This window comes from Helianthus annuus, chromosome 9 (genome assembly GCF_002127325.2).
Source record: "Helianthus annuus cultivar XRQ/B chromosome 9, HanXRQr2.0-SUNRISE, whole genome shotgun sequence".
Lineage (NCBI taxonomy): Eukaryota > Viridiplantae > Streptophyta > Magnoliopsida > Asterales > Asteraceae > Helianthus > Helianthus annuus.
Genome location: NC_035441.2, coordinates 36,810,181 through 36,827,585, shown reverse-complemented (window position 1 = coordinate 36,827,585; position 17,405 = coordinate 36,810,181). Strand labels below are relative to the sequence as shown.

The window sequence follows — 17,405 nt, the reverse complement described above, 5'->3', positions numbered from 1 at the left end:
AGCCATATCGTGCCCGGAGAAGGTGACGGTTTGTTATAATTGTTATCGAACGGGTCATAAGAAGTCTGAATGCCCGGAATTGGTTGAAAAGAAGGATGGGCCGGAACCGAAGGGTGAAGCCCCTAAAGCCAAGGCAAGGTCTTTTCAACTAACCGCCGCAGAAGCAAAGATAGAACCTGACGTGGTCTCAGGTATATTTACTATAAACTCGATTCCTGCACGTGTGTTATTTGATACGGGTGCGAATAAATCCTTTGTTTCATATGGATTTATTCGACATCCTTCATTTGTTCTAACTAAATTACCTGTGCCCTTAGAAGTAGAGATAGGTAATAATAAAAGTTTTATTGTTTGCACTACGTCAAAAAAGGCTTACGGCCACATAAAAAAAGTGTGACCATATGCCTTTCGCCACACTTTTCTTTTCCATCTCAAGTGTGACCAAAGGTCGAGTCATCGTAGGTATCATACGGCCACACTCACTTATGTGTGGCCGAAGAAACTTAAACTGTGGCTAAAAGGTCTTATTGAAAATCAATTATTTTGTCCAGTAAGTGTGGCTAAAGAGGTAGCAACAGCCACATGAATTTACTATGAATGTGGCCAATTCTATTATGTAGTCACTAATAAGTTTGTGTTAGCCACATCAATTTTAAAAAAATGTGGCAAAAAGGTTTTGTAATCAAGCAAATAGTCCATTAAATGTGGCTAAATGGTATCAATGGCCACATGAGTTTAGTGTAAATGTGAGTGTTTCTATTATATAGCCACATGATTTACAGTAAGTGTGACCATTTCTATTATATAGTCACTAAAAAGACTAATTTAGCCACATCAATTTAAAAAAATGTGGCAAAATGGTTATTATAATCAAGCAAATAGTCCATTAAGTGTGGCTAAATGGTATCAGTGGCCACATAATCTACTATAAGTGTGGTCGTTTCTATTATATAGTCACATGAATTTACTATAAGTGTGTTCGTTTATATTATATAGCCACTAAAAAGTTTGTTTTAGCCACACTAATTTAAAAAACTGTGGCCGAAATGTTGTTGAAGTCAAGTAAATGGTCCATTACATGTGGCTAAATGGTATCAACGGCTACATGAATTCACTGTAAGTGTGGCTAAACAGTATCAACAGTCACATAAATTCATTGCAAGTGTGGCCGTAACTAATATATAGTCACAAAAATTTATTGAAAACGTGGCTAAATATTATATATAGACACATAGAAAATTGCAAATTTAAATGTGACTATTGTCTAACCACTGTCTAATCTTTAGTCACACATATTTGTTATAGTTTATGTGGCCATTTTCGTGTAATTGGCGATTTTAGTTTTAAATTTCTGTAAAATTAAAACTGTAGTAAACATGAACAAACCTAAAAATAAAATTAATTATATTAACAATAAGAAACAAAAATCCATACATAAGTTTTCAATTTTAATTTTAATACTAAATACATAAACTACTAATCAAAAGTTATGTACAAATGATAATTGCAACATAACCTACAACACTTGTAACAAAAGAACTTTTGTCTCAACCTGCATCACGCCTAGCAATACTTTCAACAACATAACCTCCTCCCATTCTCTAAAAGAGTCTCCCTACTTTCATTTCGGCCGTGCTCCTTTTTGTCTCGGCCAATCAAAACTCCTTTGCTATGTTCAGTTGCAGTTAAGGGAAAGTTATAAGATATACCAACCAGCACGTGCAAAATGAAGTGATTAGATTACACTTACATCTTGTTCACATGAGCTCAATCATTGTTCAAAAGATTCTTCTTGGTTTATATAGCTATTGTTGCCCCATTATGTCCATCAAGCACCTACAAATTGAACTTCATTAATAACATATTACAAATTTGAACTATAGAAACAAAAAAAAATGATATGCAGAAACCTAAAGGAACAAAAAAAAAACTTCCATGTCACCATAAAACTCAGTTCCGGACACACGGACACCCTCTTCTTGATCTCGGTTAAATCTGTTTCAGCAACTTCCATGTCATCTTGTGTCGTCTCTCAGATGCATCTGTAGATTTGATCTCCTTGGAACCCTTGGTTACAGATCACACATGCGCATTGATCTGATTCAAGCAAGATCTTGGGTGACAACGACACCACCTCTTGGCATCTGAATCTACAATTTCACAAATTTAAACAATATCAAGATACATCATATAACTAGTTTTATAGTGGTCTAGTTTTAGAAATTAATAAATAATTAAACTTAACAAATATATACAAACAAATAAACTTAAAAATTGACTGTACATCAACAAATGTAACAAAAACAGTTTACCTGGAGTAGGGTTATACCCAGAGTGCTTGCAGGGTGCCTTTTCTTTTGTTAGGAAGCCCATTATCTGAAAGAATGAAGGGACCAGATGGTGTAGTGAAGTGAGAGTGGTGGTCTAACATGTGGGTAGTTTTATGTAAGTGCTAATAATCTATCCAGAATCCTTTACACAGCAGATTTGTTTGCTTTAATATAATAGCCTAAACAATTTGCTTTGTAAAATGATTAGTTTAAAACCTTTTAGCTTTGTAAATTTGACCAATAGGTAAACTGTTGTTTTTTCTTTAAAATTTGACCAAAAAAAAAAACAGCCCAATTTTCGTCGGATGGAGGGTATAACATTGTTACATAGCATAGTTTAGTTTTTTGTTTTTACCATTTCAGCCCTAACCTAAGTTATAAACAGAAATACCTTGGGGAAGGCGGTGCCTTATGTTGGCCAAATTGGTACTGCAAGGTAGCCTCCAACATCGATTCTGCCATAGCAAGTCTCTCCTCAATTTCAGCAAGGGATGAAAATTAACAGAATTCATTAGACATGTTAAACTTCCAGTCAAATAAAAATATACCAAGTTAAGTTCAACATACCACCAAATGGCCATTTGTAAGAAGTAGCATTCGAATGTAGAAACTTCGGGTGTATGTGTAGATAACTAGAACCCACTGTCAAATATATTACCAATCATTAAAATCGAAGAATATATATATGTAAGTTAAATAATACAATAGTAGAAAAGAAAGATAATACAAGTAGTTGTGGACTTTGGAGTAAGATCATCACCGTCAACCACCACTTTCCATAAAATTGATAAACACGTTGTCAACCATAACATTGGGAACATAAGGCTTAACAAGTTAAAAATTACATAACAAACTGCAAATGATTAGGCAACTATGTAATTGTACTGGGGTTTGCCTGATTGCCTCTGCTCTAGCAAATTGATAGTAGGAGGGCATTTGTTCAATAATATTTTCCTTTCGTAAAAGAAAAAGAAGTTCATAGATTATAAAGTCTGATACAGGATGAGAAATAAGGATTGAGGTGGGAGATTTTACATTATGCTAGATGAACCTAGTTAAATGGTTTATATCAACTATTTAACTTTTAGTCTAATTTTATTTTAACTAAGAATAATATTAAAATCAAATATATATAGGGGAAAGTGAATACGGTGCTGTTAGACACCTAAGCTTGCACGCCAAACCTTTCAAAACTACGTAGTTTTGATTAAAAATGCTAACAAACTTAAATATTCTTTCATAAATCAGAATGAAGAAACCTCCATGAATTCACAATAAAATTTTCAACTATTTCTATAAATATTTTTTTCTAGATCTAGGATTGAAACTTAGGAAGAACACTATCTTGAAGATGGCGAATAACAAACTTTTAAAAAGTTCCAGCAAATCAAAATTACTTGACACATACTACTTTTCCCCTAAAAACAAAACCCCAACACATAACACCAGTACAAATTGTTCAAAAAAATTAGATATAATAGCACAATAAAACCAAAAGAACTCTTCAAAGTTTACATGTAAAGTGATGAATACTCACACATAAACAAAGCCATTGTAGTTCAAGAAGACTATGGTCTAAAACCACTGAAAACATACTAATTGTTGTAAAACTCAGAGGCACACGATATTAAATGTTTGTGCGATCGTCAATGGATCATCAACCTAGTGTCTTTATCTAATCAGGTTCTTCAATATTGAGTTCATAAAAATCCAAATCTGATAAATCACAAGCTTCCTTGTCATCAAACATTTAAAAGGTATTGAGGATGGTTCAGGTTCAAGGATGGAAAACGGCAAATGGTGAGATGACTACAGATTCATAGAAGTGGCGGGTTTCGGTGGCTGAGAAATGGCGCAGGTTACGAAGCTTTTTGTGTGGTACTTTTGATGTTATTTGAATCACCCTTTGAAGCTTCAGCCATGGCTTAAAATTCAAGCTCTTTGACTTCTCCATTTTGATGTTATATATATGAATCACCCTTTTAAGCTTTAGCCATGGCTTCAAATTCAAGCTCTTTGACTTCGCGATTGCAATAATTAGGGTTCATCATCATCGAAATTTATATTTCACATTGCATGTGTTTTTATTTCAATTTTTTATTCAGCCTTAATATTGCGCTAACGATTGCAATAATTAGGGTTCAAAAGGCAGCCAAAAGAACCATGGGCATGGACCCAGCGATGTAATTTTAATTGATTGAGATTTTAGGAAAGTTTTAATCAAAACTACGTAGTTTTGAAAGGTTTGGCGTGTAAGCTTAGGTGTCTAAGAGCATTCACATCCAACCCCCTAAAATTATACATACATTCCACTAAAAAACAACTCCTATATCAATACATTTCCACTAAAAACAAATACTTTTTCTCTCTCCTTTTCAATTAAATAATATTTTTATATCTTTATCATTACATTTTTCTCTCTCCTTCACTCACAACCACTTTTAATATATATTAAAAAATTATAGTGGGTGAACAGTGTCCCCCCAAATATACAGATGAACAGTAACATTTTCTCTCTCCTTCACTCACAACCACTTTTTATACTTTTTATATTTTAAAGACACCACACTCAGAATATGATGCCTTGGATGTGAATGCTCTAACAACACCGTATTCACTTTCCCCTTTTTCAAAATAGATCCAATAGATTAGACAGATAGAAATCGTTATTAGAATAAAAAACTCAATAATGTCCATTAGGACTTACTTGGGAAACCATGTATATAGACTATAGAAAAAATTAATATAATAAGCAAAAAACATTTAAAATCAGGGGAGAAGGTCAAACCGGAGCATCACATCCAGTTGTGAATGGACGATTGTTGATGAAATTCCAACCCATTCCGTTGCTTAATCACACCCAACGAATTTGATCCCAAATCTCCACGATTCAGAAGCCAACGAACCCGAGTGGGAACCCTTAGCACCAAACGCATCATCAGGAGGATTTGGGGTCTTTAATTTGGGAACTTCAATTTATGGAGTTGACGCCGTTGTTATAGAATCTGATGATGGCGGGAGAGGCGACAGAGGGGCTGGGGAACGATGGTGTTTGGAGGGTTGGATGTGATGGTCCTGATGGAGGAATGTGAGAGAAGAAAACGGTGTGAAATTGGAAGCTAGGGTTTGGGATTCATTTGAAATTTTTGTGGGAGTTGAAACCGAGTGCGGGATTGGATTGGGAGGGAAATTATTGGGGGTGAAAGTTTTAGAAGGAAAATTATTTACAAACTTTTTAATAATATAAAGTTATAAAAAGTCATGGAAATTATACATTTTTTAAAGATATATAAATTACATGTTATGTATAAAAAGTAAATTAAAACTTTTAATTTGAAAAAAAAAACAAATAAAACTTATCGAAACAATTAACACTAAATACCATGTAACAATTTAATAGAGTAAATTACTTTTTGAGTCCCTGTGTTTTTGTGGTTTTAACTACTTAAATACAAAATCAAAACGTTTAACACCCCGAGTCCCTAACCACTCATTTTATAATGTTTTGAGTCCAATTTTTAACACTTGGACTTTTGATTTTGGACTTACTTGGTTAAAACCATTAAAACACCGGTACTCAAAATGTTTTATAATGAACGGTAAGGGACTCGGAGCGTTAAACTTTTTGATTTTGAACTCAAGTGGTTAAAACCACTAAAATACAAGGACCCAAAAAGTAATTTACTCCAAAAATTCATTATAAAGCATAACATGCTCCATTAAAAGTTATTATGACTATTGACGTTAAACATGGTCCATTAAAACATATATGATCTATTATTATCTACTATGTTGTATAATATTCCTTACAACTTGATTTATTATGCTCACTGTGCTCCATTAAGGTTCAATATGATCTAATATTATCCATTATGATCCATTAAGACATGTATAATCTACTATTATCCACTATGATCCATTAAGACATGTATAATCTCTTATTGTTCATTATGATCCATCAAGGCCCAACAGGGTCCATTAAAACATGTATGATCTATTAATGTTCATTGTGATCCATTAAGGCCTAATATGGTTCATTAAGACAACTGTGATCTACTATTGTTCATTGTTTCCCATTAAGGCTTAATATGGTCCATTAAAGCATGTATGATCTACTAATATCCATTGTGACACATTAAGGCCCAATATGGTTCATTAAGACAACTGTGATATACTATTGTCCATTGTGACCCATTAAGGCCTAATATGGTCCATTAAAGCCTGTGTGATCTACTAATGCCAATTGTGACCCATTAAGGCTCAATATGGTCCTTTAAGACATCCATGATCTTATATTGTACATTATGATCCAATAAGGTCTGATTCGGTCCGTTAAGATAGTTATGATCTATTATCGTCTATTGTGATCCATTAAGGCTCAACACGGTCCATTAAGACATGTATGATGTAATATTGTCTATTGTGATCCATTAAGGCCCAATAATACATGTATGGTCTATTATTGTTCATTGTGGTCCATTATGGCCAACTATGGTCTATTAAGACATATATTACCTACTATTATCCATTGTAATCTATCAAGGCCCAATAACCTACCGGTTCAACATTGGTACATGTACCGTGTTGTTTTTTATGGTTTTTCTCAAAGTGCCAGTGTAAAATTCATTAAACACGAAGTTGTATTCGCAATAAAATATTTTTTTTTGGTATTGTAACGAAACGAACAACGGTACTCGTACATATATTCGTTTTTATGGTTATGGTTTTCAATCGATGTAAAACATGTGTCAATTGCTATGTACTACTACTGTAATGAACCAAACTGATACCGACCCAGGTTTTATTCTTGACTAGGACAATTTCAGTCTGCCTAGATCCCTTAAATTTAATAATTGGCGTGCCTACCATTAAACTTTAACATTTACTTTATAGTCACAAAGTTTATTAAAGTGTTTTTTTTTTTTCTAGTTTTCCCTGTTTATTAAAGTGTTTTTTTTTTTTTTTCCCTTTGTTTTGTTTTTTATATTTTACCAACTTTCATAAAGTTTGGATGTAACATACTAAATCGATAAGGAAAATTGCAAAAATTATATGTAAAAAACAACATAACAACGTGCGACCTGCGTTTCGGCTAAAAACTAGCTTCATACAAACAAACTAGAAGTCTAGCTGGTATAATACGGTAACATGGTTTAAAGCATAATAAAATCAAATAAATACATAAAACTTGCAATTCTAGAAATACCATAATAAAATCAAATGCTTGAAAAACTTAGGGGCTGTTTGATAGCCTCTGAATGGTCATTAAGAGGCTACCTCTTAATGGAACCATTAAAAATTTTACCAATGAGAAGGTGAAAGAATGTGAAATGTGATGATTTACCATTCAGAGGTTACCTCTTAACCATTCAGACTTGAAGTTACCTCTTATTCATTCAGAGGTTTTAAACCATTAAGAGGTAGCATCTGAATGATCATTAAGAGGCTACCAAACAGCCCCTTATTGATTCTCTAAAATTCGTACATGATTGTATGTTTAAATTAATTAAAAAAAATAAAGAAATAAAGATCCTTTCCTACATGTTTCAGTTTACCTTATTTATATTTAATTCACATAATAGTATAGTAGTGCCTTTATTTCATGACCAAACATAAAATCTAATCAATAAACCGACAATTAGCTATTGTGGTTATCTGTTGGCAAGTCAAAACAGAAAAAACCCTATACAATCATAACCTCTTAAAAGCAACCAAACAAAGAAAGAAAATCAAAAAATAAACCGGGCTCATAAAAACAAGATGATAATCTTCTCTTCAGCTTCCTAGTATTCTTGACCTCAATTCTCCCCATAGAAGCCCCCAATCAACAACCTTTTATCACATCCCAGTTACCCACGAATCCACTATAGTCAAAAGGTAAACTCAGCCACAAACATCAAACCCATACCAATCTGCATAGGTACAACAGTAACGACATCAGCATCATGACTCATACTACTTATGCAAAAACCCATGCTAAACAGATTCATACTAACCAGCAACTTCATACCAATAACCTTATCCCTCCCCCAACAAATTTAACTCACCAACCAACCACCTATAACATTGCAAAAGCACAATTCACGTATCAAATTGAAAACAAGCTCTATCAAATATACGAATGGTAATGGGTTGGGTTCGAGTCGGTTATTGCTAATCCTTGTCCAATACCCGGCTCGATACACCACAAGTATATATCGGGTAATTACCCGTCGGGTATCGGGCATAACTGCGGATAACGGGTATACCCGTCTACCCTTGTCATAAAAAAAATCATGAATAAATCTTATATACACCACACACACTGATTATGTTACTTTAAAGAATTCAAAGTTGAAAGCCTTATCTTCACTATTTTTATGAAAAAAAAAACCTCAGCTGAACAAAACTATAGATATTAGTTTATAGTAGTTTTGGTATTTTCACATAATTTCGGATATATGATTCGGGTAAATGGGTATGTGGTCTCAGTTAATCGAGCCGTGTTCGAACCCTCAAGACAAAGCAAATCAAATCTGCATCACTTAGTCATATCACAGACCTTGAAATTTCAAACAACAGCAACCAAAGTAACCCGGCACACCCTGCAATCATACAAGAGCATGTTTATAAAAATGGTCATTTCACACATCAATGTAACAACCATATCCTACATCTGTCAGTCTTAGGGACCAAACGTGTTACAAGATTGTACAAGGTTATTATTTCTCAAAAGTTAGGACCAAGTCTCAATATCCAGGACCATCTGTATAATACATTCCACCAACTTATTTTCAGACTCTTTAGAAGAACCACATTTTCAAGTAACATAGACTGTTTGTTATTGCTTATGCTCAAAGCATACAGGCATCAAAACAGGAGGCACACAAGCTCCTTGTAGTAATAATATCACAAAAGTGATCATTAATCAATATGTTATCCTAAAGGCAATGGCCATATACATCTTTCTTGTCTAACTGTATTTAATCAACTTCTCACAAGCAGATATTTATATCATCAACTCTTTTCCATCAATCAAACAAAATTAATGTTTACTAAACAAAATGAGAAGTCAAAACCTTCCAATTCTATAATATAATCCATGGAAATTAATTCTGAAAACTAAGAATTTATACGCTCTCATTAAGAGAACCCATTTTAACCACATGATAATTCAATATGTTTGAATTCCCCAAATATGAAACCCTAGACGAGAGTTCACCTTTTCCGGTCGCAATATGAGGCGGGATCATAGGAAATTCCAATCCTCGTGGCCTGCAATTAGAACCAAGCCTCAAATCTGCTTAACTCGAACTCAAATCTGCAGATCTAAAACTCTCCTAATCGAACAATTCAGAAACCTAGATCATCTCCGGTACAGAGGGAACAGAAAATAACACACACGTTTGAGAAACTAACGCTAATCTCATAGATAAAAGGGATTCACAAAGTCGATCTTCTCAAATTGAAACCAAGAACAGATATGGTAAGAGGTGGGAACCCTTACGAGATGATTAAAAGTTTAGATATATAAGTGTGGCTATTGTATATTATTTGGTCACACAATTTTTTTTGTTTGTGGCTTTTGCTATTATTTTGTAACACAAAACAAAATTAAAGTGAATGGTGAGGCTAATGGCTATGTACAGTCACATTAAAATTTTGTATCTAACATTTGGTCACATATATTTTATATAACATTTAGTATTATTTCGTCACACAAAAATAAACAAAGTAACGATGGTGTGACGAATGTTTATATAAAGCCACATAAAATCTTATAATTTTAAGTGTGACTATTGTCTAACATTCAGTCACACAAAATAGTATATGTGGCCATATATATTACCTTTTAGCCACACCGTTACACAAATAATGTGGTTGGCCATATATATTACCTTTTAGCCACACCGTCACACAAATAATGTGGTTGTGTATCATATTTAGTCACACTTTTTATAGTGTGTCTACTAAATGTCTTAGTTTTTTTTCCTAAATATGTGCTTTTAGCCACATCATTAAAAAATACCATGGCCGTAGATCACATTTTGCCACACAATTCTAGTGTGGCTAATAAATGTCACATTTTTTTCTTAAAATGTGGCTAAAGGTTTCAAAGACATGTATTTTTGGCCACATAAAACAATTTACCGTGTTCGTAGAACACATTTGGCCACACGTTTTTTAGTGTGACTAGTAAACGTCACAGTTTTTTCCTCAAAGCGTGGCTAAATGTTTGAGCTGTTATATAATGGCCACATGAATACGTAAAATGTGTGGCGATAAGTGGGCTGAAAGTTTTTCAAATGTTAGAAATGATCATCAGCCACACATTTAATCAAAAGTGTGGCTGGACGGTTTGGCCATATGTGTGGCCGTAGGTGGTTTTTGACGTAGTGTTGCGATGTATGTGAAAATTGCAAACTGAGCATCGACGATGAAGAATATTTGATAAATCTAATCCCGATGTCGATGGGAGAATTTCAAGTCTTCGTTGGGATGGATTGGCTATCTCGACACCATGAAAAGGTCGTGTGTTTCCGTAAAGAGATAAAACTGACATCTCCGAGCGGGAAACACGTCACCATCTATGGCGAAAAAGGAGGCAATCCCATAGTATGCTCAATGTTGAAAGCACACAAGCTAATGAAGCAAGGATGCAAGGCATTTATGATATACGCTAATGAACCCGAAAAAGAATCACGAAAGATTGGAGATGTACCGGTAGTACGAGATTTTGAAGATGTTTTTCCGGAAGATTTACCGGGGATACCGCCCGAACGGGAAGTAGGATTCGGGATCGAATTGATTCCGGGCGCGAAACCCGTAGCAAAAGCCCCGTACCGACTTGCGCCGTCAGAATTGCAAGAATTGATGTCCCAAATCCAAGACCTGCTTGACAAGGGATTCATAAGGCCGAGTGTGTCTCCTTGGGGCGCACCGGTATTGTTTGTGAGAAAGAAAGACGGGAGTATGCGCATGTGTATCGATTACCGGGAGTTAAACAAACTCACGGTAAAGAATCGATACCTGCTCCCGAGGATAGACGATTTATTCGACCAACTACAAGGTGCGAACTGGTTTTCCAAAATTGACCTTAGATCGGGGTATCATCAATTAAGGGTCAAAGAAGAAGATGTGCCGAAGACGGCTTTCCGCACGATATACGGACATTACGAATTCCTTGTGATGTCATTCGGGCTGACAAACGCACCCGCGGCTTTCATGGACCTCATGAACCGGGTTTGCAAACCAATGCTGGATAAGTCGGTCATCGTGTTTATCGATGATATATTGGTATATTCGAAAAGTGAAGCTGAACACGCACATCACCTACAAGAAGTGTTAGAAGCCCTTAGACGAGAGAAGCTATACGCAAAATTCTCTAAATGTGCCTTTTGGTTACGAGAGGTACAATTTCTTGGCCACGTTATAAGTGCCGACGGAGTACTGGTGGATCCGTCAAAGATTGAGGCGGTGTTAAAATGGAATTCCCCAAAGAACCCTTCTGAAATTAGAAGCTTTTTGGGACTTGCGGGATACTATAGGAGATTTATTCAAGATTTCTCCAAGATTGCGTCACCACTAACAAAGCTGACCCGAAAGACAGAAAGATTCATCTGGGGTGTTGAACAAGAGAAAGCGTTTCAAACGCTAAAAGAAAAGTTAACTCAAGCTCCGGTACTAACATTGCCGGACGGAGTCGAACACATGGAGGTTTATTCAGATGCTTCACTATCAGGACTCGGATGCGTGTTAATGCAATGGGGCAAGGTAATAGCCTATGCCTCGAGGCAATTGAAGATACACGAGAAGAAATATCCCGCACACGATCTCGAGTTGGCGGCGGTAGTGTTTGCATTAAAAACATGGAGGCACTACTTGTATGGGGTAAAGTGCACCATATTCACAGACCACAAGAGTTTGAAATACTTCTTCGATCAGAAGGAGTTAAATATGCGACAAAGAAGATGGCTGGAAACGGTGAAAGACTACGATTGCGAAATACGTTATCACCCAGGAAAGGCTAATGTAGTGGGCGATGCGCTGAGCCGCAAAACAGATTATACCCCGATACGGGTACGATCAATGCAACTGGTTGTGACTTCAAGCTTGCTAGAACGAATTCGAGAAGCACAAGACGAAGCTGTGAAGGCAGAAAACTGGAAAAAGGAAAGAATTATCGGCCAAGTTAAAGACCTAGAGGTGGGTAGTCACGGCCTAAAGACTCGTTTTAATAGAATCTGGGTCCCTAACACATGTGGGGTTAAGAAGCTTCTACTTGATGAAGCTCATAAATCCCGTTATTCCATTCACCCGGGAGCGACCAAGATGTATCATGATTTGAAGCAAAACTATTGGTGGCCCGGAATGAAGCGGGACACCGTGAAATACGTGGAAAGGTGTTTGACGTGCCTACAAGTCAAGGCGGAACATCAAAGGCCATATGGTAAACTTCAACCATTAGAAATTCCGGTTTGGAAATGGGAGCAAATTACGATGGACCTATTGACCAAACTACCTAAAACATGTCGTGGTTTTGATGCTATTTGGGTAGTCGTGGATAGGTTAACTAAAAGCGCTCACTTTATTCCCATTCGTGAGACTTATACATCTGAGAAAATGTCGGAGGTTTACACCAATGAAATCATAGCAAGGCATGGGGTATCGATATCCATTGTGTCAGACAGAGATACCCGGTTTACTTCGAAATTCTGGCGTGAATTCCAAGAACAGATGGGAACTAAATTGCTCCTTAGCACTGCCTACCATCCACAAACGGATGGGCAGAGCGAAAGAACAATACAAACATTGGGTGATATGCTGCGGGCTTGCATTATTGACTTTGGGGGTAGTTAGGATGTCCATTTACCCTTGGTCGAATTCGCATATAACAATAGCTATCACGCGAGCATTAAAATGGCCCCGTATGAGCTATTATATGGCAGAAAGTGTCGGACTCCGGTATGTTGGGGAGAAGTGGGTCCGCGAGGGCTAGCAACAACTGATATAATCCGAGCTACAAATGCGAAAATCGACATAGTTCGGGCACACTTGAAGGCGGCTCAAGAGCGGCAAAAGGCATACGCAGATAAAAGAAATAGGCCAATTGAGTTTCAGGTTGGCGATATGGTCATGCTAAAGGTTTCCCCATGGAAAGGTATTATTAGATTCAGAAAAAGGGGAAAGTTAAGCCCGAGATTTATTGGGCCGTTCAGAATCACTGAACGGGTTGGTAAAGTGGCTTATCGACTTGAATTACCCGAAGAGTTGAGTGGAATTCATAGCACATTCCACGTATCACATCTTCGAAAATGTTTGGCCGATGAAACTGCTCATATCCACTACGATGACATCGAGGTGGATAACAGCCTCAACTATGCAGTAAAACCAATTGCGATTTTAGATCGTAAGGAGAAAAGTTTGAGGAACAAGATAATAAGCCAAGTCAAAGTCAAATGGGAGCACAGAAAGGGGTCAGACACTACATGGGAGTCCGAGGAGGAGATGCGACGACTCCACCCTACATTATTTGGTACGTAATTCGGTTTCGGGGACGAAACCCCTTTTAAGGGGGGTGGACTTGTAACACCCCGAAAATATAAAACCTTATGTTAAAATTATAAAATTATAAGTAAACGGAAATTTACTAACTAGAAACTTCTAACCTAGTTAGTTGATAGACTAGAAATAGCTCATGAAGGGTTAAAACCTACTAAACAATGTGTAGAACAAAGTAGAGGGGCCTGAATTGTCAAAAACTAAAACTTAAGTTACAATTAGTAACCAAACACCCAAAAACCTGGTGTTGGGTCGATCAAGAGAGAAGGGGGCGACCAGGGATATCTTCAAAACCCTAACTTGTCACAAAAGCTCAAATTGAAAGCCAAAATCAAGTCCAAATCGAAATCTAAACATAGATTAGTGATCCTCATCACAAGAGGATTCCAAGGTATGTAAAAATTCATGTTAATTCTTCGTTTGAAATTCTCATGATTTTAGAAAATCAGAGAAATTATGTTGCATGTGTATTTTTAGGTTTGATTGGAAGTGATGGGGTGTTTAGAGGTGAAACCTAACTGATTTCATGCTAAACATGACCAAATTAAGGTAAATTCCATGAACACCTTGAAGGTGGGTTGTGGGTTTTACATGAAGATGATGAACTCTAGGATTTTGAGTGGTTATTTTAGTGTAAATTGACCTTAGAAAATAGCTCCAGGAAGATATGATGTTTACATGATATATGATGGCTTAATTGAAGTTAAGTTAGCTAATTAGCAATCCATAAACATGAATAAGAATGATATAGAAATTCTGCCCTCATGATGTTTGTTGAAATGCCTCAAAGAAGGCTTGAAAACTGAATTGTTAAGTTTTAAACGCATAAATACGAAGTAAGACAAATGTGCGTTATATGTGTAAAACATGGAGTTCTAAACATAAAGTGCTTGAACTCTTTAGGGAAGGAAGCCGGGTCATCTAGCGGACAAACCGGTGTGGGTGCACGTTGAAGGGCTTACTTTAAAGGTATGTAACATGACTCGTTACATTATGTGAAATTAGATCGTTGTAGTTGATTATCAAAATTACTAGTTATTATGAATTGAAGCGATGGCATTGTTGCATTGAATACTTGGTTGATTAATGAATTAAACTCGTTGGTAGTTGTCATAAAGGAAGGAATTCCATAGACAAGCCAAACGGGTCAAATAATCAAGTAAAACATGATCTACAACTCGGAATATGATAGATTGTTGTATGTAGTTGGTTATATTATGACGTACTAGAAATATCAGACTTTTATTACATTGATAATGCAGAATACTGAAATCCGAGAGTTGGGATTTTGGCTGAAATGCTTAAACCAAACAAAACATGAATTCCCAGGTGCTACCGTAAATTACGGTGTCACCGTAATTTACGGTAGAGATTAATGTTTTACGGTGGTTTTCTACTGACTTACGGTGGATCCAAGAATTTCCAGCACTCACCGTAACTTACGGTGGCACCGTAAGTTACGGTGGAGCCTGGAAAACTTTTATGTTTTTGTTATTTTCAATGCGATGTTAAACCTTGAAATCCTATTATTTATAAACGTCAATACTAATGATTTATTGGTTGATCATAGGTAATTAAGTGGGTCACATGGATGGCGATCAAGTGTCTCGATGATGAACCGAACACTCCACTACGAAGCTTCCGCTATGTTTTGAACTTGTTAATTAGTGGTTCTTTGGTTGTAATCAAATTCTTAAACGACTTAGTATGTTCTACCTTAGTCTTTAGTAGGCTAAGGTGTGTAATATTTTTGAAACTTATGTTAAGCTAACATATTTTAGTATAAAATAGAAATTAATTCTAGTATAAATACAAGGGTGTTATATTGTAGCAGATGTCCGGGTCATGATCGCAATTAACCCAAAAAGTCCACCCAATCACTCGTTATCGGGCCGCTCCTTCTGTGACCCAAATCCCAGGTTATCATTTAGACAATATGGCCAAACATAAATTAGGAGGTGCAGCCCAATCGCAATTAAATAAATCCAATAAAGCTTAGCAATCCATTTATCAATTAACAACCTAACTAATATATATTTTTATGTTGATTACCTCTAAATACTCGGCCCAACATTTATTCAGTTTGTATGTAATTGCTTGGCTGCGGCCCAAAATTAATAACTTATATTAAGTGTGCGGCCCAAACGAATTTATCCAAAACTTAATATGAATTAATTGGATCTAGGTTATGGCCGACACACTAGTTGTAGTCACACATGAGTCCGCCATGAATTGGCATGATAAAGGAATAAGTCACTTGACATTAAATGCAACCTGATGATTCTTATATTCATGGCCGACAACTAAATTCCAAACACTATCTTATTGGTTTCACAAAACCCTACCACTATCCTAGCCACACTGAATCATATTGAAGATAAGACAGTCGCATGATGGTGTGGTGCGGCCCAATCAGTACTTTATTTATTTATTTTTTTTAGTGAACTTTGGTCAAACATCCCATGTGATACTAACTGTTGACGGTAGCATACACCCAAATCATAGCATCAAATCAAGACTTATAACAAAACTACAAATATTAAACCAAGCTATGTAACACAACACACACATAAGCACATATTCATGAGTATGTAGCAATAATTCCAAAATACAACGCTCATACGTACCCGAACGCAAGGATTGACGAGAAGGAACAATAGTTTCGCGAAGAGAGTTTCGTAAAAAGATGTTGCCGTCGAGTCTTGATGAGAGGAAAAAGAAACTAGGGTTGTATATGATTGCAATAGTTTGTTACGTGCATCTCATGCGTGTATATACGCTGAAGTAATAAGCCATCCCAATTCTATCATCTATTTGGGCTCTACAAAGCCCAAGTACAGGTCCGATGTCATTGGGTGTGATCAAGTGTTCAGTTTGGGCTCCGGGTGTGCGTGTGTGGCCCGATACACTCGCGACCCATATTTAAATACGACGGCCCAGTTCAATGTGTGACTCCTATACTCAAACACTTAAACGAATTCAACCACACCCTCAGTTATAGCCAAGTAAATTCGCGTTCGATAAGTTTGTCACAACAAGAAGTTAAATGAGAAATTTTAATATAACCAAAAGCATGAAAGGAGAGAATTACGAGAAGTTAGAGTCATGAAATCAAACGGTACAAACCTTGAAAGTTCGGGTTGTCACATCATCCCCAACTTGAAAGAAATTTCGTCCCGAAATTTGACAAGTAAGCACAGAGGTGAAGTGATAAATCAGGATTGTTGCAGATTTTCCCCAGGTGCTACATCATCCCCAGCTTGAAAGGGAATTTCGTCCCGAAATTCGCCAATGATATCATAAGTTAATACAACCGCTTGAACAACTGAGGATACTAGAGTTTACTCCGATCATTGTGTTCCCACGTAAACTCCGGTCCACGTTTTGAGTTCCAACGAACTCTCACGATTTAAATTCGACTATACTAACGAATCCTGACGTCCTGGTCCATGATTTCAGTAGATTCCACGACAACTGCAACTTTTCATCAGCCTTAGGTTCTAATAAGGGTATCACTAGTTTTTCCGTCGGGCA

At 36.3% G+C, this 17,405-nt stretch overlaps 1 protein-coding gene and 1 long non-coding RNA gene across 14 annotated transcripts; both read right to left on the bottom strand.

The window, feature by feature from the left end:
• Positions 1 to 1,389: 1,389 nt before the first annotated feature.
• LOC110877431 lies at positions 1,390 to 5,522 on the bottom strand. 12 transcript variants are annotated; one of them, XR_002557036.2, is made up of 6 exons: positions 5,119 to 5,518; positions 2,898 to 2,972; positions 2,722 to 2,804; positions 2,313 to 2,376; positions 1,751 to 2,150; positions 1,390 to 1,669 (listed from the first exon to the last, which is right to left on the bottom strand). XR_002557036.2 is itself a non-coding variant. In XM_035977460.1 (5 exons), the coding sequence occupies exons 1-4, from the start codon at positions 5,170 to 5,172 to the stop codon at positions 2,033 to 2,035; spliced, it is 330 nt and encodes a 109-aa protein (XP_035833353.1). In that variant the 5' UTR covers positions 5,173 to 5,522; the 3' UTR covers positions 1,390 to 1,669; positions 1,751 to 2,032. The 12 variants fall into 12 exon arrangements, 1 of the variants encoding a protein (XP_035833353.1); XR_002557037.2 differs by having other exon boundaries at positions 2,722 to 2,801; XR_004866918.1 differs by having other exon boundaries at positions 2,722 to 2,785.
• Positions 5,523 to 7,909: 2,387 nt separating this feature from the next.
• LOC110877432 lies at positions 7,910 to 9,874 on the bottom strand. 2 transcript variants are annotated; one of them, XR_002557039.2, is made up of 4 exons: positions 9,532 to 9,874; positions 8,872 to 8,914; positions 8,327 to 8,388; positions 7,910 to 8,242 (listed from the first exon to the last, which is right to left on the bottom strand). It is a non-coding gene; the product is annotated as an uncharacterized LOC110877432 (long non-coding RNA). The 2 variants fall into 2 exon arrangements; XR_002557038.2 differs by lacking the exon at positions 8,327 to 8,388 and having other exon boundaries at positions 9,532 to 9,872.
• Positions 9,875 to 17,405: the final 7,531 nt, after the last annotated feature.

Bases quoted from the DNA above. Each gene is read 5' to 3' on its own strand.
- LOC110877431 (XM_035977460.1), bottom strand. From the start codon at position 5,172: ATGGGTTGGAATTTCATCAACAATCGTCCATTCACAACTGGATGTGAT. The intron at 2,973-5,118 runs GTTTGACCTTCT...TATATTTGACAG, and splicing joins CAACTGGATGTGATGCTCCG to TGGGTTCTAGTTATCTACAC. The intron at 2,151-2,721 runs GTATTTCTGTTT...GTGAAATTGTAG, and splicing joins AAGGCACCGCCTTCCCCAAG to ATTCAGATGCCAAGAGGTGG.